The sequence below is a fragment of the Streptopelia decaocto genome (assembly GCF_964273445.1).
Source record: "Streptopelia decaocto genome assembly, chromosome: 1".
Lineage (NCBI taxonomy): Eukaryota > Metazoa > Chordata > Aves > Columbiformes > Columbidae > Streptopelia > Streptopelia decaocto.
This window is the reverse complement of record NC_138663.1, coordinates 24,821,559-24,849,400: the sequence shown is the minus strand read 5'-3', so window position 1 is coordinate 24,849,400 and position 27,842 is coordinate 24,821,559. Positions and strand designations below refer to the sequence as shown.

The 27,842-nt window shown below is 38.1% G+C and overlaps 1 protein-coding gene across 1 annotated transcript in view; it reads left to right on the top strand.

Annotated features, from left to right (window-relative positions):
- PTPRZ1 (protein tyrosine phosphatase receptor type Z1) overlaps positions 1-27,842 on the top strand; it is a gene marked incomplete at both ends in the record, with an annotated part of 139,889 nt that overhangs the window by 101,818 nt on the left and 10,229 nt on the right. The window contains 9 exons of the mRNA XM_082076361.1: positions 738-4,320; positions 8,008-8,152; positions 15,351-15,442; positions 18,739-18,824; positions 21,266-21,362; positions 22,620-22,702; positions 23,460-23,594; positions 24,869-25,003; positions 26,040-26,203. Coding sequence (XP_081932487.1) covers positions 738-4,320; positions 8,008-8,152; positions 15,351-15,442; positions 18,739-18,824; positions 21,266-21,362; positions 22,620-22,702; positions 23,460-23,594; positions 24,869-25,003; positions 26,040-26,203 — 4,520 coding nt within the window. The remainder of the gene's footprint in view (positions 1-737; positions 4,321-8,007; positions 8,153-15,350; positions 15,443-18,738; positions 18,825-21,265; positions 21,363-22,619; positions 22,703-23,459; positions 23,595-24,868; positions 25,004-26,039; positions 26,204-27,842) is intronic.

Sequence of the window (27,842 nt, the reverse complement as noted above, 5' to 3'; positions counted from 1 at the left end):
ACTTAGATGCTCGAGGCCTGCCTAAATCCTGATTGTATTTAAGCATGTAATTTTTATTTTTTCTTTTTGGATCTGTCCTTAAAATTCAAAGCTTTAACACAGATTTTTTGTGAAGTATATAATTATTCATATTCAGCAAAAAAAGGGTCACAACAGGGACTAAGTGGTATCACTCACAACACTTACAAAACTGTTAAAGTCATGTTGACCTTCCTGAAATCTTCTTTACCAGAAAACTCTGAAGGTTCAGCAGATTTAAGGACAGGTCATCAAAATATTTTACAAATTCTGTTATTATGAGAAAGTAGTCAATATCAGTATGTCAGTGCAAATCTCTAAGACATTCTAAAAGCAAAACCTTTTTTCATTTATGCGTACCGCATATATAATTGCATTTTATTAGGAAAGGTAGAGGTTTTTTTAATTAAGTAGATAAACACTATAAGTGGTTTTGTCTTTCAAACAGAGCAAAAGTAACACAATATTTAGGAAGTTGTTTTGACACAGGATTTTTTTGCTTGTATTGCAAATGAGTAATGTTTTCAAGAGAGAACAGGATACCTGTTCTTGCAGCTAAATATTTTGCTTTAAGACCAACAGTCTTCTCAGACATTCTCATGTTTTGCCTCTCTTGCCTCTGTGGAGCCAGGGAAATGTATTATTGAAGTTTTGGTTTTCATTTGTGTACAGTGTCTATAAACACTTTAATTTTATTCGGCTATGATATTTTTTCAAAGGATGAAGTTGATGAAAAGGAAACAGAGGTGGATGAAGAAACTGCAGTGATTCCTAGCACTGACAGTACAATAAACCAAATAAGGAGGAAAGATTTCCAGGTGACTACATCCAGCTACAGTCAAGAAAAAATGGGGACAAAACCCAGTGAAGCTAAAACAAATAGATATTTAACAAGAGAAGAAGAATTGCATGGTAAGGATGATGTTTTCAAAGCAGTTTATTACCCTACTTCTCCACCTGCTAGTGAAATTTCTGAAGAAGGGGAAGGTCCTTTTCTGGAATCCCGAACAGCTACTGGAATTCCTCCCCAACTCATTGACTCCACCAAAGGCATAGAAGAAGAATACATATATCTTTCTTCAGGCACTGAACCAACAAGAATAACCACTACTGGCCATAGTGATGAAGGTTTCTTACTGTCTCCCTTTAAACCTCATCAGGAATCTGACGACTTTTGGAGTTCAGTTCTTACCACTTCTTCAGCACAGCTGGTTACAGAGGAGACCTCCCAAGAAGACACCCTTCCTTCAGGAAGCCCAGATACAAGCATACATGATGTTCTTTCCCAAGGCTCCATTAAATATGTTTCAGAAGGTTTAGCATTCTCAAGCTCTGATGATCCTCCAAAGCATACTTCTTCCACCGATGGAAATGTATGGTTGCGTAATGCTACAGTTCCGACAACTCAAGCTCTTGATACATCGGAAAGCAAGCAGTTGTCTCAGACCAGTTACACTGATGCTTATGTAGAGGGATTACAGCCAGCCACAGAGCCCTATTCCAGCAGCCCCGTGGTTTCACAGGACACCTCAGATGCGGATTTAGAATTGCCACATTATTCTACCTTTGCTTTCTCCTCTGCTGAATTATCACCTCACTCTATCTCTTCAAGCTCTGGAGAATATGGTTCTGCTTCTGCTGCCAGTGAGGTACTCTCTCAGACAACTCAACCAGTCTATAATGGTGAGATACCTCTTCAACCTTCCTACAGTAGTGAAGTGTTTCCTCTAGTCACCCCTTTATTGTTTGACTCTCAGATGCTCGACACTACCCCTGCTACATCAGATAGTGATGTGACCTTGCATGCCACACCTGTATTTCCCAGTGTTGATGTGTCATTTGAACCCACCCTGTCTTCCTATGACGATGTACCTTTGCTTACATTTTCCTCTGCTTCCTCCAGTAGTAAAATGTTTCACCGTCTGTATACAGTTTCTCAGATGTTTCCACAAAGTGCTACTCCAGCTGTTGCAAGTGATAAGGTGTCCCTGCATGCTTCTTTGACATTGGCAGAGGGTGATACATTAATACAGCCAAGCCTTGCTCAATACACTGATGTGGTGTCACATCAAACTACTCATGCTGCTTCAGAGACACTGGTATTTGGTCATAATAGAACTCACATATTTTCTCAAGTTGAACCATCCAGCAGTGATTTAAATATGCATGTACTGTCTACAATGTCTGAACTTCCTTATGCTTTGTCTAGTAATGTGGGCTCCCTCCAAAGCTTTACTGTTTCCTATGACTCCACAGAATTTGTGCATGATTCTGTTGACATGTTTCGTCAAGATCCTTTATTTAGCAGCTATAACAATGTACTGGTGCATAAAGCTTCTTCTGTAATATTACAAGCTGATACTTTGCTGCAGCCTACGCGCTCTCTATCTAGTGATATGGATTGGTCTGAAGCATACTCTGGTAGTGAGTCCCTTTTGCCTGATACAGATATTTTGACGGTCCTTAACGTTTCTTCCTCTGATTCTGTAGATGAAATTACGTATGAATCATCTGGGTTTAGTGATGTTAATAAGATGCTTCAAAAAGGTGATGTTATATATGGAGATGAGAGACAACTGCAAATTTCCTCTTCTTTAAGTGAAACAACTTTAAATGCTGAAAGTAAAGTGCTACATGAACTTTCTACATCTGTTTCTAACGATGATATAATTAAGCAGAATACGTCTCTGCAAGAACACCCACTTCCTGTTTCTAGCACAAAGGGAGTCCTTCCAGTCTCTCTTGCTTTTCCCACTACTAAGATATTTGATCGTGATATTAGTAAACTTACAGAAAGTCACCTTTCCATTCAGACTTTGCATGTTACACCTCCAGCCTTTGATGACACTTTGCTTAAGCCTATGCTTAGTGCAAGCTCAGATCAAGCTCTCTCTGCCCCTGCTTATAGCAAAATGTTATCCTCGACTCAGCTATACTTTTCTGAGACCTCAGCTACATTAAATAATGAAGCATTACTGCAGTCCTCCTTCCAATCTTCTGGCGATGGCACTCTGCTTAACACGGCTGCAGTTGTGCCTAGTGATCCAATATTGGCTGAAAGCTCCAGGGTTCACAAAGATAGTTCTACATTTGACCAAATATTGCATCAAATGGCACCAGGTTCCACTACGACTGAAACCGTGCTGCATTCTACATCTGCACCTTCCGTTGCTGATACGTTGTCAAACACTTTTAGTAAGCCCACAGCGTCACTTCAAGGTTTATCTGTTTCTTATGCAAGTGAGGAATATGTTTCATCCAGTTTGTTTAACAGTGAAGATACTCAGCAGGTTATGCCTTCATTGTACAGTAGCGATGTTTCATCCCAGCTGGCCAGTTTAGAAAATACAAATGCCTTTCTCCCCCAAGCAGTGAATGCCATAACAACTCCTTTCCTAACAGTTGATACATTACCACATGTAGCTACTCCTGCAGACAACCGTATCTCTTCAAGTGTTTTTGAAAGAAGTGAGGCTGCCAGTGTCTCTTCAAGTTCTGCACCTGGGTTTGATCCTGTTCATATGCCTGCAGTTCTTTCTGATTCTGACATGTCCATTCGTCACACTCTTCCTTTATCAAATGTACATATTTCTGTTACAACTGTTCCTCCCAAAAGTGAGATCCCCATAACTTTGAGTAGGTCGCTGGTTCCTACTAGAGAATCCTCTGGGTTGTCTCCCAGTATCATGTCCAGTACTGATTTGTGGCCTTCTGTAGTTGAGGATGACTACGATGAATATGATGATGACTTCCCTGTAAGTAACTGTATCTCATGCACTTCCCATAGAGAAGCTCAGGATATGGTAGTAGAGGAGGAAGATACAAAGGTAAACAATAACAAGGATCAGAGTAACCTAATTATAAGCTTATATTCTGAGAAACCTGAAGAAGAAGAGAAAATTTCAACTGCTGCATCAAACAGTCAGATAAACGATGCCACGGACAGACATAATTTTACATCCATACCAACTTTGACAGCAAGTTTGGTACCTAAGAAGCAGAACGACCCGACAGTTTTGGAGAACCACATTCAAGCTGCTAGTGTCCCATTGCAAAACACATCAGAGTCTAAGTCTTGGGCTGTTTTTACAAGTGATGAAGAAAGTGGTTCTGGCCAAGGTACCTCAGATAGCCTTAATGATAATGAAACTTCAACAGATTTCAGTTTTCCAGACCTTAATGAGAGAGACACTGAAGGGGCAGTTGAAGCAGATAACTCAGAATTAACTCCTGGATCATCACAGTCATCAGCCTCATCTGTTACTAGCGATCACTCATCTGTATTCAACATCTCTGAGGCAGGTTAGTCATGGATAAGTCTAACAAATACCATGGAAAGCTGTGAGGGGATGCTTTTGTACCATAGAGAATGAGAAGGTTTATCTACATATAATAAAAGGAGAACATAACCGTGCCAGTGGGTGTGATTAAGGAAGCACTGGGGAACAAGGGGTGCATGCTGAGCTGGCTATCTTGTGAATGCTACTTCTGGCTACTTAAAACTGCACCTGAAATACTTTTCAGTAAGAAAATTCATGCTCTGCTTTTGGACAGATGTGTACTGCCAGCAGAAGTTAGCTGGTGCACACTCTAAAACCAGAATTTGTTTCAACGTTAATGGTTAAATTTTAGTTTTAAAGATTTAAGAAGGATGTAAGGATTCCTTGTGTGAAGACAGGTACTACCCTTATGGAAAGTCACCAGAGGAAATCATGCCTCTGAGATTGGGGTTAACTTACACATTTCCTCCTTGTGTTTTGTTTTGTGTTTTCTAAGATGCATTGAGCAAGGAAAAAGATGCTTCAGTTTGATTCTGATCCATCTTGCCTCTAAAAACATTCACTTTCATTCTTACTCTGTATGCCACCTTCAGATTTCAGTGACATGCAGACATTTTGTGCCACATTTTCACATTTCCAAAATACTTAGAGCCAGATATTCCTGTACCTGTTTATATTTAGTGCTGTTTTCCTATTTAGTCCTCTTAAAGTCAATGAGAGTATTTGTCATCTGTGATTCCAAGGATAAGGTCAAAAGGCAAAACTGAACCTCACATAGATAAAAACCTGATAAATACAAAGCATGTCCTTTGTATTTAAAAATGCATTGTGGAAAACTTGAGGTAATCAGACACATAGTTTGCATTGCCTCTTCTAGAGCACTGAAAAATCCAAGAGTAAAGTCAGAAACAATATCTATGATGTTTGGGGAAAAAAAAAACCACACACCAAAAAAACCCCCCACACTAACAACCAAGAATAAATTGGCGTCGTAGAAAATAAATTGAACTTCCATTAAGTATTCACAGCATCTGTAGAGGGCAGTATCATCCAACTAAATCCACTAAGGAATGGAATCCACAAAGCATGTGAAATTTTCAGCACATTCCTACAAATACACAGTTAAATCACATGAGGTCTTATTACTCATGAACAACAGAATATGAACTAATATGAAAAGGTGGTAAATTGACACTCTGTGTAGTTGGGGCTAATAGAATGTGAAAAATAGAAAATAAAAATTAAAATAGAAAACATACTGAAATAAAGTAGAAAATATACTGAAATTAGTAGGAGTCCTTAAAAGGTAGGTGTTATAAAACTGAGTCAATAAGTGAGTTAGATCAGTAGGTAAGTAGTATTGTGTAAAATGCATAACATTTCTTCAGAAATCAACAAAAAGAACATCAGTATTTCAAAACTTATATTATTAATGTGAATGACTGTTACCATAAGAGATTTATAGTTTACATAATGGGTGTCAGTTGAATTGTTACAGATAGTAATTCAAAAAGGATTATACATGACTGGAGTAGTAGTGGTAATTCAACAGACTTAGAGTTTGTCTTCTAGATATTATTGAAAGACACTATAGAGTATCATTTCATGTACATCATTTTTTCTAATAAATGATGCCAAATATTGTCTTTTAATAAACTGAAAATTCAGTGTGAGCATGTCTAACATGGTGTCCTGTAAATCAGACATCTTTGCTTTCATTAAATTATAAAACAATGGAAAGAAAACAAAACAAAAAAACCTGAGAATTTATTTATACATAACAGTGAATTCACCAGAAAATGATGAATTGTCTTCCTTTTATGTCCATTACAGAAAAAAATGTCATTTAAACTTTTCCCAGTCTTTGCAATTGTTAATGCATATTTATGCTTGTTCTGAACTAGGGATTTCTCCATGAGACCTCTATGACTACCTAAACCTTCCAACCTCTGTTGAAAAACTGTAAGATAAATTAATATAAAGAAATGTGTAAAGGATCCAAACTCATCAATTTTTAGGGTGCAAAGAAATCTACTATAGATGAGATTGCCTTTTCAGCTGCCATCATTGGAGTGATAGCCAAGTGGGCAAGAACTGCCCTGTTACAGAAGCCTGCTCTTCCTTCCCCTTAGAAGGAATGCAAATAGGATTGGGTCATGTGTTTTGAAGGAACCCCATCATCAGACAGATAAGACTGGGGTTTACAGTATTAATTAGTCCTGAGTTGAATAAGCAAGTCTGAATGCTTCAAAGAGATTGTGTTCTGATCTCTCATGCATACATGTAGTTTCTTCTGAAATTAATAGGAAATACTGAATTTAGCCTACTCACCAGAAACTCAGAGACAGATTTTTCAGTAGTAACTTGTGTCTGCAATCCCTTTGCACACTGAGCTGCAGGATTTAAGGAGTAGTGATTTATTTGGGTGTTTGGGTACTTTGAACTAAAACCAAGAAGATACTTGCAAAATCAGAGCCTAGACCTTTTTGCATATAAAGCCCTGAAAGCCCCTAAACTCAAGAAAATGGAAACAGAGAGCTGCCTGGAAATCTGTGCTGTGTGAAGGTGTTTGTTTTTTGACATCGTGTTTGGGACATGTGCTTTTTTGTCTTTTTTTCAGATACAACTCTATTCCCTCCTCCCTTTTATCTGAAAGCTTTTTATTCCTGTAGAATGGGTCCCTTGAAATACCAGTGGAGTGCAACTGATTTCTAGACAGCAAAATTCTGATCCCATACAGAACATCCATTGAATTAGGACTGTTCACAAAAGCAGAAAACATTCTTAGAAAATCTAGGGGTTTAATTCTAACAAGTATGATCGTGTTTATTTCTGTGTTTTATCTCATATAATGGTCACAGATCACAGTAAACTGCACAGATTGAAAAGAATTAGTCACTTTGTGTCAAAATCACAGTTTTAAAGTGGTTACTTTGTAAGTTATGACTAAAATTCAAAAACGCAGGCTTGGTCTCACCCACCATTGTGTTCCCGTATTTTAATGAGATTATAAAATATGCTGTTTTAATCTTCATAGAGGTTCCTATGTCTAAATATTTCTGTCATCCAGCATTACAAGGCTGACATAAGTCTGAAATCTAGACGATATCCAAATAATAATTTGATTGCCTGGAAAGATGGAGGTAGGAAATGTAATTCTGGCCCCAGTAGAGTTGGAGGAGGAAGTATTGCAAGAAGGGTGTATCTATAAGGCGAGTTTCAGAATGGATAATGTATTAAAATACAGAAGGCTTAAGTGCAATAGAGCAAGCACATAGAGACTATTGTTAGAAAATTTTCCTATTAAGCTGTTAGTCAGATTTGCGTTATATAAGTGACAGTTTAATATCTAAGTGGTGTTTACACATTCCAGTATTATATATTTAGATTCTTTAACTCAGTTGGCTTTCAGCTAATAAACAGATGAAAATGTAAAGCTTTCTTCTCCTATATTTTAACAACAATCTGCTATTCTTGCAAAGAGAAGTTTCCACTGCTGGAAGGCTGAATCACATAAGCTTGAACACTTTCTTTACCCTCTATCTGCTTGTTTTCTGTAAGCTGGTTTGCAAATGTGTACACTTTCTGCAGTACATAGTAAAAAATAGAGGTAAGTGGTATTAAATAGGCTCTTTATAAGACACATTCACTTGTGCTGTACATTTGTCAGAATTTAAATGTGAACTGTTTCAATTTTCTCTGACTGCAGAGGCAAGTAATAGTAGCCATGAGTCTCGTATTGGTCTAGCTGAGAGTCTGGAATCAGAGAAGAAGACAGTTATACCACTTGTGGTCGTATCAGCCCTGACTTTTATCTGTCTAGTGATTCTTGTGGGTATTCTCATATACTGGAGGTAAGTTGCTTTTTGGTTGTTTGTTATTTTTCAGTTCTAAAGAGCTCTGATTTGAAAAATGTGATTGACATTGTTGAGCTGGTTTACAGGAAGGAGACTGGATCTTGTCTTTGTGTTGCTCCCAGTTCTGCAGAGACATGAAGCTGTCAAAATAAGGAGGTTTCTGTCAAAAATGCTCAACTAAAATTCTTTTTGGTTACAGAGGGTTGAACCATTGGAAATAGTTTATTTCCATATTGAGGGATATTAGTAAACAGTTACTTGTGATTGTTAATGCCTAGAAGCCAAGTGACTTAACTGAGCACTGAAGAACAGGAGGGAGAAGAAAAATAGCGTGGTATGCGTTTGTTTCCTATCTTTCCAATTCTTTAACAGTTAAAAAAGGTAGTTGTCAATTCAGGATGAGAGTCTATGGTCTTCAACAGGACTATGTGAATAAGCTATTCATATAGAACTGTAGGAGTGTGCTGTAGCTGACACTGTATGCAAGACAGAACTGGGATAGTTTAATGTTAGTATATTAGTGTGAATGTTTTAAGATCAATTATTGAGTAGCTCTTATGATATTCTGTGATTAAAAAGTTGTTCTTCGTGATTCTGCCTATCTCTGAACCAAAATTTACCTCCCAGCTTTTCAAACAATTCAGTGGGTAACTACAGATGCGTTTCATGTGCATACACATGCTCAGGTTCGCTCATGGGCCTGTTTCTCTGTGACTTGATAAGTCGATAAGACAGTAAGAAAAAAAAAATGGGCTAAAGAGAAGTGACAGCTATAAAAAGTCACGATAACATAATCAGTGAGGGCAAAAGACTCTCTCTATCCTGTGAAATAAAGCACATCAGCTGGCGTGGCACAGATCTCTTCCATAGAGCAGAAGACTCTTCCCTCACAGGGGGAATAACCAGCATGGCTGCATTCACATCGCCTGCTGGGGACGGTCTCTGGCCTGTGCTGACAGCAGACTGTCGAGCATCGTGTGAAATAATGCAAGGTGGCCTGAGCTAAGAGCATAGCCATGTGACAGTATGTGGCAGTGCTCAAGCCTTTGGCTCTGTTTCATTGGTTCTAGATAAAGCCAGAGAGTCTTCCTAGGGACAGGTCTGCTTAAGCTTTCATAGAGCTTTCAGAATCCATGCACAGCCCTAACGCTTTCTCAAGGGCGCAGGTTGCCAGAGAGGAAACACAGTGGTCCGGAACAGGGAAGTAAATCGCAAAAACTTCCTGCTATGGAGATTTTTATTGCTTGGTGGCTGCTGGGAACCTGATCCTGTTACTGCTTCTGTAGTGCTACCACATAAACTACCTGCAAGAAACAGCTCTTCCAGGAGCTGTACAAACAAGAGGGGAAGGCAGGCCCAACCACTTCACAGATGCTTCCAGAGCTTGGGCTTTTTGTGTTGGTTTTGTAGTTTTTTGTGGGGTTTTTTTGTTTGTTGGTTTGTTTTTGGTTTTTTTGTTTTGTTTTTATTTCTCCTACTCCATCCTGCTTAATCTAAAATGCATAAAGGTGATTAAGAACTGGGAACCTGACCTCAGACTGCCCTTTCCAAGCTACTGACTACTGTATTCTTTGGGCTGTGGTGTCAGGGTTGAGCTTACTGACTTTTGTTCTAGTCTCTTGACACTGGTTTGCCCTCGGCTCAGCAGGGTACATCCCACATGTGGACAGGATACAGCCTGTCTCTGAAGACACTAGGCTTAAGGAATTGAGTTCTGTCTCCCTTTGTTCCAGGCAAGATTTCTTCTTCTTTCTAAGGAAGTAGTTTGTTGCCGTAAGAACTCCACAACTCATTTCCTGGTTTATGTCTAGTTGGGTAATTATGCTGTCCATCACAGCATTTCCAGCCAACCACTTCTACATTGAGAACCTCTTCCTCTCTTTCAAGTTACACAACATGAACATTCATATTCATCTTCCAAAGGGTTTCATCCCCAATACTGAATAGTATTTGAAATCTCTTACTTGCCAAAGAACACCATCCATTTTAAAACCCAGATTGTACAGTGCAGTTCTAGTAATCCTACACATCACAAGCTTGTTTTTGCCGAATAACATTGTGTTCATTTTGTATCCTTTCTCTGGGAATGAACAATTCTGTAACATAGGTCTTTCAAAATAAAACAAAAATCCCGTTAGCAGTAATATCTTCTTGAACTTGAATTTAATCTTTCCTATATTTCTTGTGTACTACAAAATAAAATATGGAGCTCTTTTTTTGTTAATCCTCAAGAAAATTTTCTTGGCATTATGATAACACCAGTAACGTGTTTCTTATTTCAGAGGAATTAAACATAAAAAGTATATACTGTAGGTAGGACTTTGTGGCCCTCTTTCAAAGGTGCCAAAACCCTCACCTCTTGTTAAAGCCTGGGAAAAATCAGAACATTAACTTTATTGCTATGCAGTTTATAATAAGCCTAGAAAATATTAGTCTAAAGACTGTAAGAATTTTTGTGGTTAGGTTTTTTCTTTTTTAATATTTGATGTGAAGTGTCAATGTTTCTTTTTATAATGTTTTGTTTTGTTTTTATCTGGGCCAATTATTTTCACTTATTAAAGCTCATGAATCATTTAGGTTTGCAAGAAGTTATTCTATATTCCTTTGGCAACAGTACTCAAGAATTGCATTGGTGTGTCCTAGTGGGGTATTTGAGTGAATAGTGCTTTGAGCTGTTTCCACCATTAGCTCCTAATTTGAATCTGCAAAAGGTGAGTTATTTGATTTAAGAACCAAATAACTACCAAGAGCGACAAGTTCCAGTTTCTCAAGGCTAAAAAAAGGCAAAATTATTTTGTTCTTCACTTGAATGACTTGTATCAGAAAAATAATTCCGTACCATCTGTTGTTTGGGTTTTGGGGTTGTTGGTTTTTTTTCTCTAAACATGAAATTGTTAATCATCACTTGAGGAAATTCCCCAATCTCTCCACTATCTCATTAGGCACAATTTCAATCTTTCTGTGATAAAATATTCATTTATCTGACAGGGATGAAAACTTTTAATGGCAATATTATCTGAAGTTTGTCTAATTGCCAGTAGGAAAATACACAATTTTGAACTACTCTAGTTCTGTGTATCAAATCTTTTGTAATTCAAGCAATTTTCAAGCAATGCCATTTTCCTTTCATTTCTTTGGCATGATTAAGATTACAGTGGAATAAACAAGGAGATTCTTTTGCCTGTTTGATGGCCTTGTCGTCTGCATAGGGTTTTTTTCAGCTTTAGAGGGAATTTTCCATCCAAATCTAGAGGCTGTCTGTCTCTCTCAGTGTCCATCTATTTGACTGAATCCTTGCAGCAGAGATGCAGCAGGGATATTTGAATCTCCTTGCTCTGTTCGTTTCCTTTCTGAATGGCTTCATCATTCCCATTTTGCTGAATTAACCTTATCTGTTAAGGTCACTGAAATAAAAAGTTTCTCTGTGCTGACATATAATATACTGGAAATTGCTTCTGCATGTGTGTACTCTTCTGGAACCGTTCATAGAAGTGATAAATGAAAATAAACCTGCTGAAATGATGTATAGGAAGAAATGTCAGGCTATTTGTGCAGATCAATTTTTATAATGGTTATCAGAAGAGCTTGGAAAACAGTAAAATGGTAAGAGTTGACAGTGGGAGTTGCATGTTTCAGGATTCTTTTTCAAAAAATATATGTGCATCTCAGTAAGAGACCAGCTCTAATAATGTGAACGGTAAACCACTGATGCAGTTCCAGCTACATTTCTATCTACAGACATTCTGAATATCAGCTGGGTGTCATGAAGCCTAGACAGTACATGACAGAAATGCTTCAGAAATTACCAACCCAATGACAGACAACACCCTAAATAGTCATTTAAATTTTCTCTTTCCTGTACCACCCTATATCTTCAAAACACAGCTGTCAGAGAACATTATTTTCTTATCCACTTCTTGAACTGGTGGCTTGAGTCCTGAGCCAGGTTTATGGCAATAGAGTTGAGAACCCCTTCTAAGGACAGTTAAACTCGCACATGCAGGGACACACTAACAACAGATTTAAACTTACAAAGGCCACACTCACCCATACATGAGGGAAAAACCTCTCAACTATGTGACTTCAATTTTAAATAAAAGAGTTAATAAAATTAAAAAAAAATAAAATTTCAGCTGATGAGCACTTAAAAATTAATTGGAACCATTTAAAAATGGAATAATTTGAATCACTAGATCTGTTGAGGATCCATTTAAGGATCCTTGGAGCCATCAGATTGTTAAATGATCAGAACAATTTAAAAATAAATTCTAATAAGAGTTTGGCAATACCTGTTGGGAGATATCTTGTGAGCACAGAAGACCCTGAAATTCTCAAAGAAAGAAATAATTGTGCCTCTAAGACTGTTCTGGACGCACAGTGGAAATGCAAACCCATCCTGTCACAGATGCCTCTGATTCTTAAGGTTCATCTCCCTTCTTGGCCGACACGAGCGATGCCCTCTCTGCACACATGTGCACACTGGCACACACACACAGCTCCACACCGTGTCACCTGCCTCGGTGACAGTCCCACTCAGGCTCTGAGCAGTTCCTGCCCCATCAGGGGCATCTCCTCAGCCAGGGTCCAGGGCCCACAGGCCAGGAAGACCATGTCCTCTGCAATCTGAGGCAGAGCCCTGTCCCACGTTATTCACATGTAAGTGTTCATTCACATCTAGCGCCCCTCCAAAGAGCTGCTGCGGCTGCTGCACAGCTTCCCCTACAGACACAGACACTAATTAACTCAATGGCTTAGCACTGTCTCCATATATAAAGTGTGTGTTTGAAGAAGTGCGGTGTCTAAATTACAAATTACGGTTTTAGGTTGAAGATCTAAATGCTGTGATGAAAGGTGCAAATTAAATAATCAGGTTAACATTGAGTGATGAGACCTTTGTCTGGAAGTTTGAAATAGTCATCACTTTTTTCATTAACAACAAGTGATAATTAACAAGACATGGTTATTAACATTAGGTTTAGTCATGGCGGCTTTCACTGCTGATACAGAAGCAGATGGAGTGCCTATTTATGAGTCTTATTACAGGTTAAGTCAGCTGCTATGAATTTGTCTCCCAAATGTGCTAAGGGTGTAATTTATTTTCAGCTACAATTAACTTGTTAAAGATTAAAGATACAGTAGCTCAGTGAGGGATAGTGAATGTATGGCATATTATGAGGACATTTTAAGTACTGCTTTAGATGTGAAAGCCATTATGCTAATTAAATTCTTTTTAGCTCAACCTTTTCTCAAGCAAGGAGGTGACAAAACTGTGTAAGGTTAGTCTCCAAACTTCATGTCTGATCATTGTTCATAAGCAGCAGGCATCAGGGGGAGGACGTATTTTGCTTTTAAAGGTTTAGTGTCAGACTGGTTGGCATGTTTGGTTGGTACTGTTTTTCATAAACATAACGCATCAGTATTCTTTGTACCCAGCAGGCAGGGCCAGACTTCACTGAAGTGTTTAGCGATTTGAAGCACTTTAATACTTGCCAGCCTCTCACAGACATTTCGCACACAGTCCTGAGACTCTCGAGTATTATACTCGCACTGAGACAGCCTCTCTCACCTCAGCACCTGCTAACTCTATGGAGTGCTAATGTCAGAGCCTCTTTAAAAATTAGGAATATGTTCTCAGGCACATCCTGAATGTCTTCTTGGTCGCATCCAAAATTGCAATTTCTAAGTAAAACCAAGTACATAATGGACAGTCTTACTCCAAACATGTCATGCAAAGCCCAGTCTCCTCCATGATCATCACAAATTTACTTTTAGAGGATTCTAGCTGGAATCCAAATGTGTTTGTCATGTGAATCATCAGAACTATTTTGCATGCCACAATTTTCCCTTTGATGTAGCTGCCCACTTCTTCTTATGCTTTAAGAGGATCTGCATTGTACAAAGGCATAAAATTCCCAACACATTCCAAGAGTATGGGCATGTTTCCCAAAGGCTTAATTCAAATAAGCTTACCAAAGACTTTATGATATACATTAATGGTTCTGGAAAGAATAACAACATCCACATATTCCCTGTCCCTCAAAGTAGCTTCAAAATTTCTTTTCTATTTCTTTTCTATTATATGAGGGGTTTCATTAGTGCAGTGATACAGGAACAGTATAGAAGAATGTAAAATAACAGTGATTACACAAAATAGCAAACAATCATACAATAGCTTCAGCCAACAGCTTTGAAGAAGCAGAATCTTGTAAATATAAAATTAGATTAAAATTTTCCTGATGCATATATTTCTTTTTAAATTTAATGACTAAGGAATAATAATTCAAATAGATTAAGTGACCCAGAGTAAAGATTGTTATTAGCCTGTCTAATCATACGGAGATTTTTTAATTAAGGAGGCTTTGCAATGCTTACAGCAGCAGTTGGTTATTTAGTCCTTTGAAGAGCTTGGACTCTTAACAGATGCTGTTCTTATTATCTTCACATCTGGATTACAGCATAGATACAAATAACACTGAGGGTCATAGTTAAGGTTCATTCAATTTGTATTCATCCTTCAATGTTTTTGCAACAAAGCTAGCATCTCCTGGAGTTATAAATTCCCCTGTTTCAGTCTGTCAGCTTCAGGAAGTCCTTGGTTAAGGTGCCCCTCAGTGATGCGATTACATTACCAAAAAAATGCTTTAGCTCCAGTCATAGTAATTCCGGAGCCACCGTTTCATGTGTTACAGGGCATGTTGTCTTTTATTGCATTTCCGTGTCTGCAGTAGGATCTATCGATGAATTACCAGAAGTAATCTCATACGTTGCTCCATCTTCATGCTAGCATAGTCACGTGAAAGAGAACAGTAATTATGTGTGCCAGTTTGGATAAGCAAGGAAGACAATGGCATTTTTTATACTTGGAACTGTTGTGCAGCATCTACAGTAGCTCCTGATGCAGAGATTCTCTTTCAGCTTTCGCTATGTCTGATGTGTGCTCTGTCTTCTGCCCCTGGTATAGGTAAAGATGCATGAATCTGTATAATACTGAGTTAATGTAGTGTCTTCAGGTTGTATGCATAATTTGGTGGTGTATTAGGGGAATATTTATATTGTAGCAGTAGTATTTGACACTCCATGTAAAACTGATGTTCAAAACTGTGATTTTCTTTCTTACTCAGTAATGCCAGAATTCCAAAAGGTCTCAGGTAATGTTTTATTTTTGCAATATTTATTTACGTTTCTTCCTCTCTAGGAAATGTTTCCAGACTGCTCACTTTTATTTAGAAGATAATACATCACCTCGAGTGATTTCTGCTCCCCCAGCTCCAGTCTTCCCAGTCTCAGGTATATTTTTGTCAACTGTTCTGTGGATTGGTGTCAGCTGTTGGAAGAACCTGCCTTGTATGTGTCCATATTAATTCTTCACATACTGTAATGTCTGTAAACCAGATTTGTTCCCTCTTGTACTAATAAACACAAGTGCACTTGATGGAGGCAGAGATTAGCGTTACTAATATTCTCTCCTGTAGGTAACACAGAAGAGAAATATCCTCACCTCACAGAGTTGTCTCACCGATACCCTGTGCCTTTTAGCCATTTGAGGTGTAGCCTCACTAGAAAAGTCTTCTGGTGTAGAAATTAGAGCTATACTAAATAACTCTGGTTCGTTGTCACAAAGTAGAGGATTACACAGGCAACGTAGTCTGCTGTATTTCTTCCTTTAATTGAATTTGTCACATTTTATAGAACATGACCTATTCTGTTTAACAGCAGGACCAATATGTGCCTCATCTATCCGCATTTCATTTCAATTACAATGTTTTCTTTGATAGATTTTACTAGCACATTTACTAGTAAAGTTCTCTATGAGTCTCTCATTAAAATGATACCTAAGTGCAGAATATTATTAGCATATTCTGATTTCATATCGACCACCGTTATTTGGAGAAACTGTTACTTTTGTTTCCTCCTCAGGGTATCAGAGGAGCACATGCAGCCCTCCCAGCTTCTTCAATCTGAGTAGAATGAAAAGTACCTTAAATAGATTAAATCTACAGCAGATCCTGAACCACATTTTCACACATGATAGAAAGATATCTTGTTCAACAAGTAATGCTTTTGCAAACTGTACAAAAGGGGATGGTTTCTCTTGGAATGACTAAGGGAAACAGAATCAGCCCTTGTGTAGGTAACTAGTAAACACGATTAATAAATCCAGAACATTAAGCTTCTGTTGTAACTGAATTGTAGGGATCTTTAGATGCCTCTTGTATTGATTGCTATAAGTAGGGGATGCATAAACCTTTTTCTAAATGGTTAATAGGCAGGGATATAGCTTGATTTCAGAAAACGTGATTATGTACTAATGTGAAGTGGCAATCGTTATAGGAAAACTCTGCTCTCACTCTCTATCATTAACTATATTGGAGCACAGCTGTATAATTCTACTGCGTTTCCTCCTGACCAGCTCACTTCAGGGAGATAATGTTTTCCATTGTCATAAGACAGAATTGCACTTACAGTTATTCTGAGTGCTTAAAATAAGATGTTGAAGGTTTTCCTTCCAAAATATTAACTTAAAGAGAAAAGTGTTTCTGACTGAAAGATACATAAAATATTTTATGGAAAAAGTTGAAAGCACTGAGGATGTATTTTTGTTTTATTTTGTGTGTAACAGATGTCAAGAGAGCAGGTTTTGTGTTTTCTCTTGGACAAGTGTTTCACCAGTGTAATTTTACAGCAATTGAGACTAACCATAGTATAATACCGGCAAAGAGCACAGAGCAGATGAGCCTTTTGTAACTGCTAAGTTTAATTTTTTATTATGACTATTATGACTAAAAGCGCACTCTGCAGATCTCAGTATATATTAAGTTTTCCTTTTGTGGGGTTTCATTGGCAGAGATAGGAGAATTTCAGTTATTCACAAAAAATGCCCTGGCACTTCGCAGCGTAATTCAAAGACACATTTAGAACAAATAATGAATTACAGGGTAATATTAGGCCCCACTATCAACCTTTAAGTAGTTTCAAGTGATACCTGCCATTCAGATATAAAATGTATTCCTGGAGTCAGAAGTGATTGAATTGGGAGATTAGCATTGACAAGGAAATAAAACAGCAACAACACCAAACCTGAGATCATTTTGTCCCTTACTGTCCTCACCCTTAGGGTCATCTACCTTCCCTTCTGGTTTCGTGTTTGCATATCATTAGAATAAACGCTTTATGCCAGGTTTGATCTATGAAGCATGTTACACATTTGTTCAGCTTCTCCTAGGCTTGACTAGATAAATTCACTTTTTGTATTCATTGTGTTCATGTAAGTGGAAGACCAGATGGATTTCAATACAAATCAACAAATTCCTCGTAACTAAAAGCTAAATTTGTTAGGTGGCCTAAATGCTGAACATCTGTTCATGTAAATAACAGGTCCTTGTTCAATGTTTTTGATATTTCTCTCTCATATGGAACAGTGATAAAATTACAGATTGTGAAATAAACATATTTTTAATCCATGAAAGGCTTTGGGGGAAAAAAAAGAAAAAAATAATAGTATTCTTCAGAAAGAAAAGGAGGTGAAATAATGTCATCCTTTAACAGGTAATTAATTAACAGAAGAGATGACTTTGTTTACATAGCATATTTGTGGGAAAGAGCAGATTAAAAGTCCCAAAGGTTTTTGACATGATCTCTAATGCATGTTCTATGCAAGAGTGTTCTTCTGTATTTGTGTAAAGTAAAACTGAAATGTCCTGAAATATAAACATCAGACGGAATATTCACACTCAGTATCAGGACCCAGAAGTTGCATTTATTGGTTAAGAATATAGTAGTTGTCTTTGTGAGTATCCAGAAAGTCTTAAACTTGAATCTTTCACTTGAAACCTAATGGGAAAATTTGCAGTCAGTACTCCCAGGATCAGAAATAAGATCATTTATCAATAGGTAATCAGAACCAAGGGGAGTATGGGGGCAAAATGCCTACTGAAATACTCACTCATGCAGTTAAAGATGAAAATTAGTTGTTGTTTCCTTGGGATGCCAATGCAAATGTGCAACACATGAATTGAAATTATGCTACTGGTATAATGGTGCATCCATACAGTTGGCTCAGGACTATGTGGCCAGTCCATGTACTGTATTAGAGTCCCAATGCAACACGAATCAGCCCAAAGCACCCAGACTCCTCTGCCTGATCATCCTTTCTTTACCAGTGTTATTCAGAGCTCTGCTCCTACCTCTCCCATTGAACATCGTGTAGTAAACTCCCAATCCTCCCATTTCCTGTTGACTTCACAGGTAGTTCCGAGTGCTTTTCAGCTTACAGACAAGCTCAGCATCTTGCAGAGTCGGCACCTTGATTTTGAGGGTTTAAAGACAGAGCAAGACATAGGAAGGCATTTTCTATATCTTCTTTGCAAATGGTCATCTAGAAATGTATAAGTGTTAGAGAATGATTTTAGAAATGTTAATGATGTTAAAGAGTGCTTCTATTTTTGTGGGAGCTGTATACCCAAAGTTCATGCCAAAAATTCTATTTCAGAATGTTGTGTGGATTGCCTACGTATAAACTTCTTTATATGTCACTCGCTTTTTATTCTTCATAAATATGTTTTTTGTTTTTTCCCATCCCTAAGATGATGTTGGAGCAATTCCAATAAAGCATTTTCCAAAACATGTTGCAGATTTACATGCAAGTAATGGTTTTTCTGAAGAATTTGAGGTATGGCTCTATGATGTCGTCTTTCTTCTTAGCACATACAAATAATTTTAAGTTCAAATGCCTGGAAACAATGAACTGGGTATTACATTCTGGCTTGGGGACCAATTTCATAAACGCATGTAAATACGAGTACTGCGAGCCCAGTAAGGACTGTTTATGCATAAGGGCTAGGGAGATTTGTAAAAGCTAACAGGACTGGCATGCAAATGGCAACATTTATCACTGTGGTAAAATACTAAATGATTGTGTGAATAGACTCTGCAAAGTTAATGCAATCTCTATGGTTCATCAGATACAGTTTTTAGATCTAAAGGGTTTCCAACACTAATGCCAATTGAATTTGCAGAAGCTACCCACATTTGTTTGCTCCATTTACAGAGAAAAAAATATGGAAGTAATAATGAGTACACTTGACAAGACTTCTGATTAACAGGGGAGCTAATCTAGTCTTCCTAAGTAGTCGTGAAAGCTTTACAGTTCCTGTCCTAAAATATATGGTTCACATGAGGTATTTCAGAACTTTGAAGCATATGCTTTCATCATATAATGCTACTATCACCATGTCTAACTAGTGAACTTCATTGTTTTTCACATTCATATGCATTACAAGCAATTTAACGACAAATATGTTCTAACTTAAGTCATAAAATAAATATCATAAACTCAAATTCTGTAATTAAAGCTGTGCTATTAAGATTCTTGACAAGGATTTCTAACAAAATCAGTCAGTTGAGATGGAAGGAAGTTTTTTAATTGATCTCTGTTAATTTAAAATATGATGGCAATGTTCCTAGTGCAAAAACAATACTGAAAGTGAAGAAATTCATAGTTTTGCATCCTCGGGGTTTGCTTTTGGTTCCCCAGCCAGTGTATTATGATCTAATAGAAAAAAAAAATACCATGCCATTCACCTAACCTTCTTCAGCAGCATTTCTTCTCCAATTAATTTAATGTTCAAATATCCACCTGATTGTGGGACAAACTTGTAGATACTTGGGAATGTCCAGTACCTGTTCACTGTTACACGTGTGTGTACACACTGCCGGGACGGGGCTCCAGCTGGGCTGGCAGTTAATAAGAGCAAACATTGAAGGACTGTGTGTAAATACAATGGTTACAAAGTTCTTTCACCATTAGAGGGGACGGCAATATAGAAATCAAGTTGTTCAGCCTAAATTGTTCTTTTCCTAAATTGCAGCAGTGATGCAAACACCAGATATGCTGCATCTCACTGAGCTACACCTACACCATCTCAACTATTTCATGCTTGTTTGAACTATTACAAAAGCTCAGTCTCTTTATCATGTCTTGGAGATGCCTTTTGGCTTTACAGACTACCCCCAAATTAGCGTCCTGGTCTTTTCTTTACCAATAAAGAACTTAGAAGAAATGGAAAAATTTAATATAATCATTGTCTCTGCAGAGTCAGCTTACATTTGGAGAGGAGAGTACAGGGGTGTTCAGGTTTTTATTTATATTACTTTAAAACAACTGGTATTTAAAATCTAATTTTCAGACTTGTAACCACTTTTCATATATATATTTAAATAGCTGAATGTGAAGGTGATTAATATTAAAATAAATCCTAAAAGTGTTGGAAAACATTATTATAGTATTTTTAGTCATGACAACGTATTTCCTACTTAACAATGAGGACCTTATAAGTGCTTGAGTTTCCTGTCAGCTAATCAATACAATTAATTAAAAAAAAAAGTGAGTTTTATAGACTTTATGCCTGTTTTCTCAGGCCTGTCTCTGTCTTTTTTTGTAAAGATGTTGGGTTCATTGAGAAACTGGTGACAGACTGCGAGTTGTAACGCTGTCCTTTGCCAGAGCACCCTGAGGTCAGCAACAAACCCTCCTGCTCCGGGGGAGGTTTTACAGCTGGATGCAAAGACAGCAAAGCCATTGCCCAGAGAAACTACTGCAGTTATAAGGACCAATAACACATCCAACGAACAGTTAAATATATAGATAATCTGTCTAAAGTCAGTGATGTTGCTCATATGTATAAACTTTCACCAGGTCTAACATTAAAGCTAATGATAGGAAGGCAGATGCTGTATTCTAAGAGGAAAATTACCTCTAGTTTCATTTAAGAGTTACATTAGCTTTGTTGTTATTATGGAGATGTATATTGCATGACCATAACTGTTTTCCATATAGTAATTGTAATTTATATAAACACTTTTATCCATTTGTTCTGTGCTGTGGAATTTGATTTTTTTTACTTTTTTTGCATTCATTCCCTCATTAGACACTGAAAGAGTTTTATCAGGTAAGGAATTATTTCACTGCATTTTTTTAGCAATGAAGTAGTTGTAAAATATCATAGATAAATGGGTATACGGCTGTGGTTCTTTTTGTGCTGACTTAACTGTATTTTAAGACATTTAATGTATCTTAGTACTTACTAAAGTATTACATACTTTTTTTTTTAGGAAGTCCAGAGCTGTACTGTAGATCTAGGTATTACATCAGACAGCTCTAATCATCCTGACAACAAGAATAAGAATCGATACATAAACATTGTTGCTTGTAAGTAAATGCATCACTTGGTGTTTTGTTTCAGAGATGTTTATAGGCAAATATAGATTTATATGTTATTAAAGGAAAATAAAAATACCTCTGCACTGAAAGCTCCGGGTACTGTTCAGCAAAGTGCTTGGAGAGGAGCAGCATGATATTTCACATCTCTTCAAGTCAGTCCTCTGGCATTTTGCTGCTTTGATGAGCATGTGTTAGCAAGAAGTATTTGTCTCTTCTGTGATGACCCAAAGGGAGGTGAGAGATTTCTTTATAATTCCATTATAAAGCCAAAGAAGTGATATTTTGATTGCCAAAATAATCATATTTGATCTGGAATAATGATGATTTATCCTCTCTAGGAGCTTCACAATCCCTGGATATATTTACTGTCATATATAAATATTAATGTACTGGTTTTATGGAGTATTGTGCCCTGCCACAAGATCAGCTTCATTAGCCAGGACACGTTTTCCCATTGTGTTGCCCTTCTTCACTATCCCAGATTTTCTTTACTAAAACACATCTACTGAGTTTTGTTAAGCTCTCGTTGAAGCTGTTGCCTCTGGGCTCTGTATCATTTTGGTGGCTTAATATATTTTTCTTAACTCTCTATAGTATTTCAACTTTGTCCTGGTAACAAGAAGCTCTAAATTAAATATGTGTTCAGCATTCAACATCACTAAAGCTTAACATAAAAAGATACAGAATCAGCCCATCTGGCAGAAGACAGTGTAAACCAGCAGTAGGAAATCCCATTCCAACTCTTTGAACGTACCCCTAGAGGGAAGGAAAGTCAGGGATTTTCCTTTGCCACTCTGTGTTTGCACCTGATTGTACAAAAGGCGACAACCCAGAGGCTGTGTTATCACAGGGCAATGCACAAGCAGCTTAGGGCACCTCAAGTAGCAAGAATTGCCCCGTGGAGCTGAATCAAGTCATCCCAGGGCAGCCAGGACACCACGCAGCCATGCCGGTCCCCGGCTCTAGAGAAATATGTCCCAGTGCCTAAACTGACCCCAGGTGCTTCTCTTCAGGCAGCTAAATTCTGAATCTTTGAATCCTTGGGTTCATTATTTTATTTTTCAGGAAACTAGAATTTTGAATCTGATTCATACCTAAGCATAGGATGTTTGCATATGTGATTGTCACTGCATTAGTCTTAAGTATAGTAAAAATTCATTTCAGTATTTTTAAAAAAGATTTCTCATAGGAAGAATATAATTCTTGCAGAAAACTATGCTTATTATCTCCCTTGTTTTACTACAGATGATCATACTAGAGTTAAATTAGCACAGCTTACAGAAAAGGATGGAAAACTGACTGATTACATTAATGCCAACTACGTTGATGTAAGTGCCTTTTTCTACCTACCAACATATTCATCTGTCAGCGTTTTCTGTAAATGCTGATGTATGGAGGTGAACAGACTTAAAAAAACAAACAAAAAAAACTAATATTGCATATTTTATTTAAAAAAAAAAAAAACTTTAATCATCTAAATTAAGCCTACAAAGTTAAAGTGCAGTTAAAACTCCAGTTCTTTCTTGAATCCATCTTATTATTGTAGCAGTTGTGGCTTAGTGAAAAGCTTTATGAAACAAGAAATGCTCTGTTGCTTCTGAGTCATTTCAGAAGCATTTCGCATCTGAATGTTTGTTCTTTTATTCATTTTGGTAAGTGGTTAGTTCTTCTGTCTGAGATAATCTCATGAGAGAAAGATGCCATTTGGCTGAGAGCCTCACCGAGGTACCATTTATTCAGTTGTCATTACCCAGCAATTTACATGCGAATGATCTTGATTCATTTTTTAAACCACTATCATAACAGATGTCTCATAATTACTATCATGTCAACATTCTGACGGAACACAGGCACTTGAACATACATCCTATTTGTTGGAATTATAAACATTGACATAACAGTTGCATTCATATGTCATCTGGTGCTACGGTGTTTCTGCAATTTGGATAGTTATAAATTTGAAAGTACTTTAAAGCTTTTGAGATTCTTTAAAAATAGATACGTAAAATGTCGTGTACTCCTCCCAACCTCCTTTTGCTCACAGACTGTGGTTTGACAAGTGTCATTTGTTGTATTTCAATTTAGGGCTACAACAAGCCAAAAGCCTACATTGCAGCTCAAGGACCCCTAAAATCGACAGCAGAAGATTTCTGGAGAATGATATGGGAACATAACGTAGAAGTTATTGTGATGATAACTAATCTTGTTGAGAAAGGAAGGGTATGAGTACCTTTGTGTGTTATTTATTTCTCTGATGTTGATAGATCTACCTCTAGCAGACTCCTTTCTCCCCCTTTAAAAATCTGCTTTAGGCATTTATCAAGCTAAATGCAACAGTTTGTAGTAGCTGCTTGTTCTAGAATTGGCTATAGAAGTCTCAAGATGAGGATTTGTACTACAAAACTAAAGAAAACATTTAAACTCTTGTCAACAACTGAAGTCTTGAAAATAACATGGTGTAACTACAGAAGATTGTCTTATACTGAAAAAAAGACTTGTTGTATATATTTAGGCATGGCCAGACTGCAGACCTTGTACCACATTCCGCTAGCAGTTTGCTCTCCGTCATTCTCTTTCTCAGCAATGCCTTAGTCCCTGGAAACGGGAAGGCCATAGTTCAGGTGAATTTTTCTGGATACACTGGCTGCTCCTTGTTAACAGCCCGTGGGACCCGTGGGACCTTTCCTGCCACACGACTAGATACACATTTTCCCAGTGAGAAAAAGTGGGGTTAAACCCCATCACAGGATGTGCATTTCTCTGGCTATGCAATAGGCGTGTACATGGACCCTGGGGTCACAGGGGACGTCGCATCACACTAGCCACATACTGGCAGCAATGCCTGAAATGCATGTAAGTCTTCTCATATGACCTATTAAGCATCTATGAGATGATACAGACACAGCAAATGCAGGTGAGGACCGCACTGGGGGTACCACATCATTTATAATGCCGTGCTGTAAACATGTGCTCTTCTAGTACTCCTAGAGAAGGCTGTATGGCTGCCCAACCAAAAGGCTGGACATCACAGCTCCCTACTTTACACTCTGGCCACACACAAGATCACTTGCTGATCGGGTATAAATATACCCTCCCCATGCTATGAACCAACCAAAAGCCACATATGACTCTACTGACGTGAATGTCTTCCTATTTTTCCTGTAGATTATCTATTATTTTCTTTGGAGTGCCTATAGAATGGCAAGTTCCACAACCATAGAGCCCTTTAACTCTGATAACATGATTTAAACCTCTCTTTTTTTGGAGTATTACAAATAAAGAGTGTCCTTGCACAGCCATCTCTCTTTACAGCATAAAATACATAATATTTGTTCTCTTGTGCTGAAGATCATGTCTATTATAAACTGGGTATATTGAGAGTCTCTGTATGTTTTTGTCATTGACTTTGATCTTTAATTTGAACATTTCACCTTGCTAGTTTGACATTTTGTTTTCTTTCTCTTTTTCTCTATTTTTCATTTGCTTTCTAACAGAGAAAATGTGACCAGTACTGGCCTGCCGAAGGTAGTGAAGAATATGGGAACTTCTTAGTTACTCAGAAGAGTGTTCATGTACTTGCCTATTACACTGTGAGGAATTTTACTCTTAGAAACACCAAGATCAAAAAGGTTTGTGGCATCCTGGAAACATAGTTGGGCAAAAGGGAGTGTTAAACGTTGCTCAGAATACTTTTTAAGGCAGTCGGCAGCTCTTTTCTGTTGTATACATAAAGCTGAACCCTGTAGATCTCAGCCAGCCGTGATGCCCGTCCACTTCAGTTAATCTGACCAGGTCAACAAACTGAGAAGACACTGGCCTGTAGTCCTGGTGAGATATAGGACCATCAGGGAGAAAGCAGTGATCACACTGGAGAACTGCTGTGGACTTCGCCTGCCTGGTGAGCAGGAGGGTACATTTTCAGAAAGAGAGCAGCTAGTAGAAAATGGAGTATGAATTAAATTATCCACCTCAGCTGTCCATTTTCCTTTTTAAGGACAGGTGAATCCACACCTTGTTTTACTGTAATCAGAACCAGCATGCTCTCACCTCAGCTGCATGACATTGGCTATTTTGAGGGGGATTCTGAAAGCTTTATTTATTTCAGCCATCTCAGTGTTAGATGTCTAGTCTCTCAGCCTCCCTGTACAATTAGTGCACAATGCACTTACTGTCAAGTAATTTATTCTGCCTATTTTAGGAGCCAATCTATGAATGAGATGACTTGCTGTCTGAAGGCGTCCCTGCCTCTGAGTTGCCATGGAGGGAGGGAGCTTAGGAAGGCAGCCTACACAAGGCTACTTCCCATGCAGATCACCAAAGCTGGGTGAGAGGAATCCTGCCCAACAGAGGAGCAGAATGCCAGGAATGGCTGGTGACTCTTAAAAGCAGCTGTAATTTCTTATCCCTCCAGTGCTCTTAATCTTTCTCTATGACTTTCTAAGGGACAGCACCAGGTCATTTTTCCATTCAGTGGGCTAGATGATGGGACAGAAGCACTGGCCCTTTGTCTTCTCTTTGAAAGCTGGAATATTCAGAGTAAGGTGGCATGTTGTAACTAAATAGGGGCAACACTAATTCGAGAACTATCAGGTACATAAATAAAATAATGAAGAGCTGCCTTTCAAAGGTGGGCTGCTTACATACAGAACTATTTTTCTCTTGCAGGGTTCCCAGAAAGGGAGGTCTAGTGGACGCATAGTAACTCAGTACCATTATACCCAGTGGCCTGACATGGGTGTTCCGGAATACACGCTGCCCGTGCTCACCTTCGTGCGGAAGGCATCGCACGCCAAGCGCCACGCTGTCGGGCCTGTTGTGGTTCATTGCAGGTGTGGTTTTTACCGCCATAAGGTTCACCCTGCTTCTGTTTTGCAGAAAAAATAATTTTTCAGTGGTGGGTTAAGCAAAATCACTCTCTCACATGTAACAGTTCCTGATTGAATAAGATTAATTTCTTAGCTGGTATTTCTGTCCTTGGTGAGGCCAACTAATCAACTGCCTGTGCCACTTCTATAAATCTCTATAATGGCTGTAAACAAGATGATGCTGCTCTGCACTATGTTCTTTTTTTTGCAAAAATGCTTTTCTCTTTACTTTTTTGCACATTTCTGTACTACTCTCTTGATTGCTATGAGCTTACCAGATACATTTATAGCAGTCATTGTTTCATTTCTGCAATTATATCGTTAGGATGTTTTTGGCTCATGCTTTCTTTGGTGCAGGGATACTCTGTAATCCTAAGAGGACCTCTGTCCGCAAGAGAAGACTCACTTTATTCCTGGCTGAAGTACAACTCTGCTGTTTTTAACATTACTCTGCGCTCTAGCAGCCATTTGCAATGGAGGAGCATTCTGGGGAACAGTTTGAGGTCTGCATGTGCCGCAGTGTGCAGGCAGGTGTTCTGTCAGTGCTCACTAAAACTGGGCAGCTCAGGGAAAATTGGTTAAAAAGGGCTTGTAGGGCCTGGAATGACTTCACAATGCCCGTGAAGGACCGGGTTATTGTAAAATATATAAGCAGGTTCTGGTTTTCCACTGTAGTACCTCACCTTTGATGGAACATTTGGAAAGAGAACCTCCTCATGAATTCTGTCCTTCTGGAGCTGACTCTGAGGAAGCCAACAGGTAAAGTCGCCTCACAAATGCTGCAAATGAAGATATTTTATTTCTGGGATGATCTAATCTGACTGAAATCTTTTTTTAGCTTGGAAAATGAAAATCCTACATTTTGGTTGTTCTGCTGCTATCTACACCCTGCCTGTTCAAAATAAGAGTTTGCCCAATATACCAAGTCTGAGATCTATGCCAGTGGGCTGAGAGATCAGCAATACATCATAAGTCAATTAAATTGGGGTTTTAAAAAGTGAACAGTGGTAAGTTGTGTGGCTTCAGTCAGACCTCTCCACTGGGTCATAGGTGTAACTCACCTCTGTCTGTAGGCAGTTTTATTTGGTTTTTAGTTCACCTGTCCCCATACACTATGGAATTTCAAGAGAGTCATCTTGTGTTAGAAATATAACTTTTATTTATCTTTACAGGCTATATGGAGGACACATATGAGGAACTTCATTAAACTTTTTTAGCTATTTCTGTGTTTTGGTACTGTTCATGTTTTGTCTTTCGTACCAAGAACAGATGGTGTCTGGTAATCTTTGTACTTTTTTGTGTCTAATAGTGTGTTGATAACCTAGACCTTTTAGTTTCATGTTACATTTAGACAGTTTATAACAGCAATCTGAGCTCACAGTACCCATGCTTTGTGCCACCTCTGTGGAAGAAATGGGATGACTGGATCAGCATGTATGGACTGAGCTTGTATCTGCCCTTAAGGGACCATGCAGACCCAGCACTGTGTTGTTGTCAAATTACATGTACCATAACATGTAGCATTTCCTCAACTTAGAGAGTGGTTACAACTGACTAATTCCCATATATGACCAGACAGCAAAAAGTGACTTCTTGACCTTTT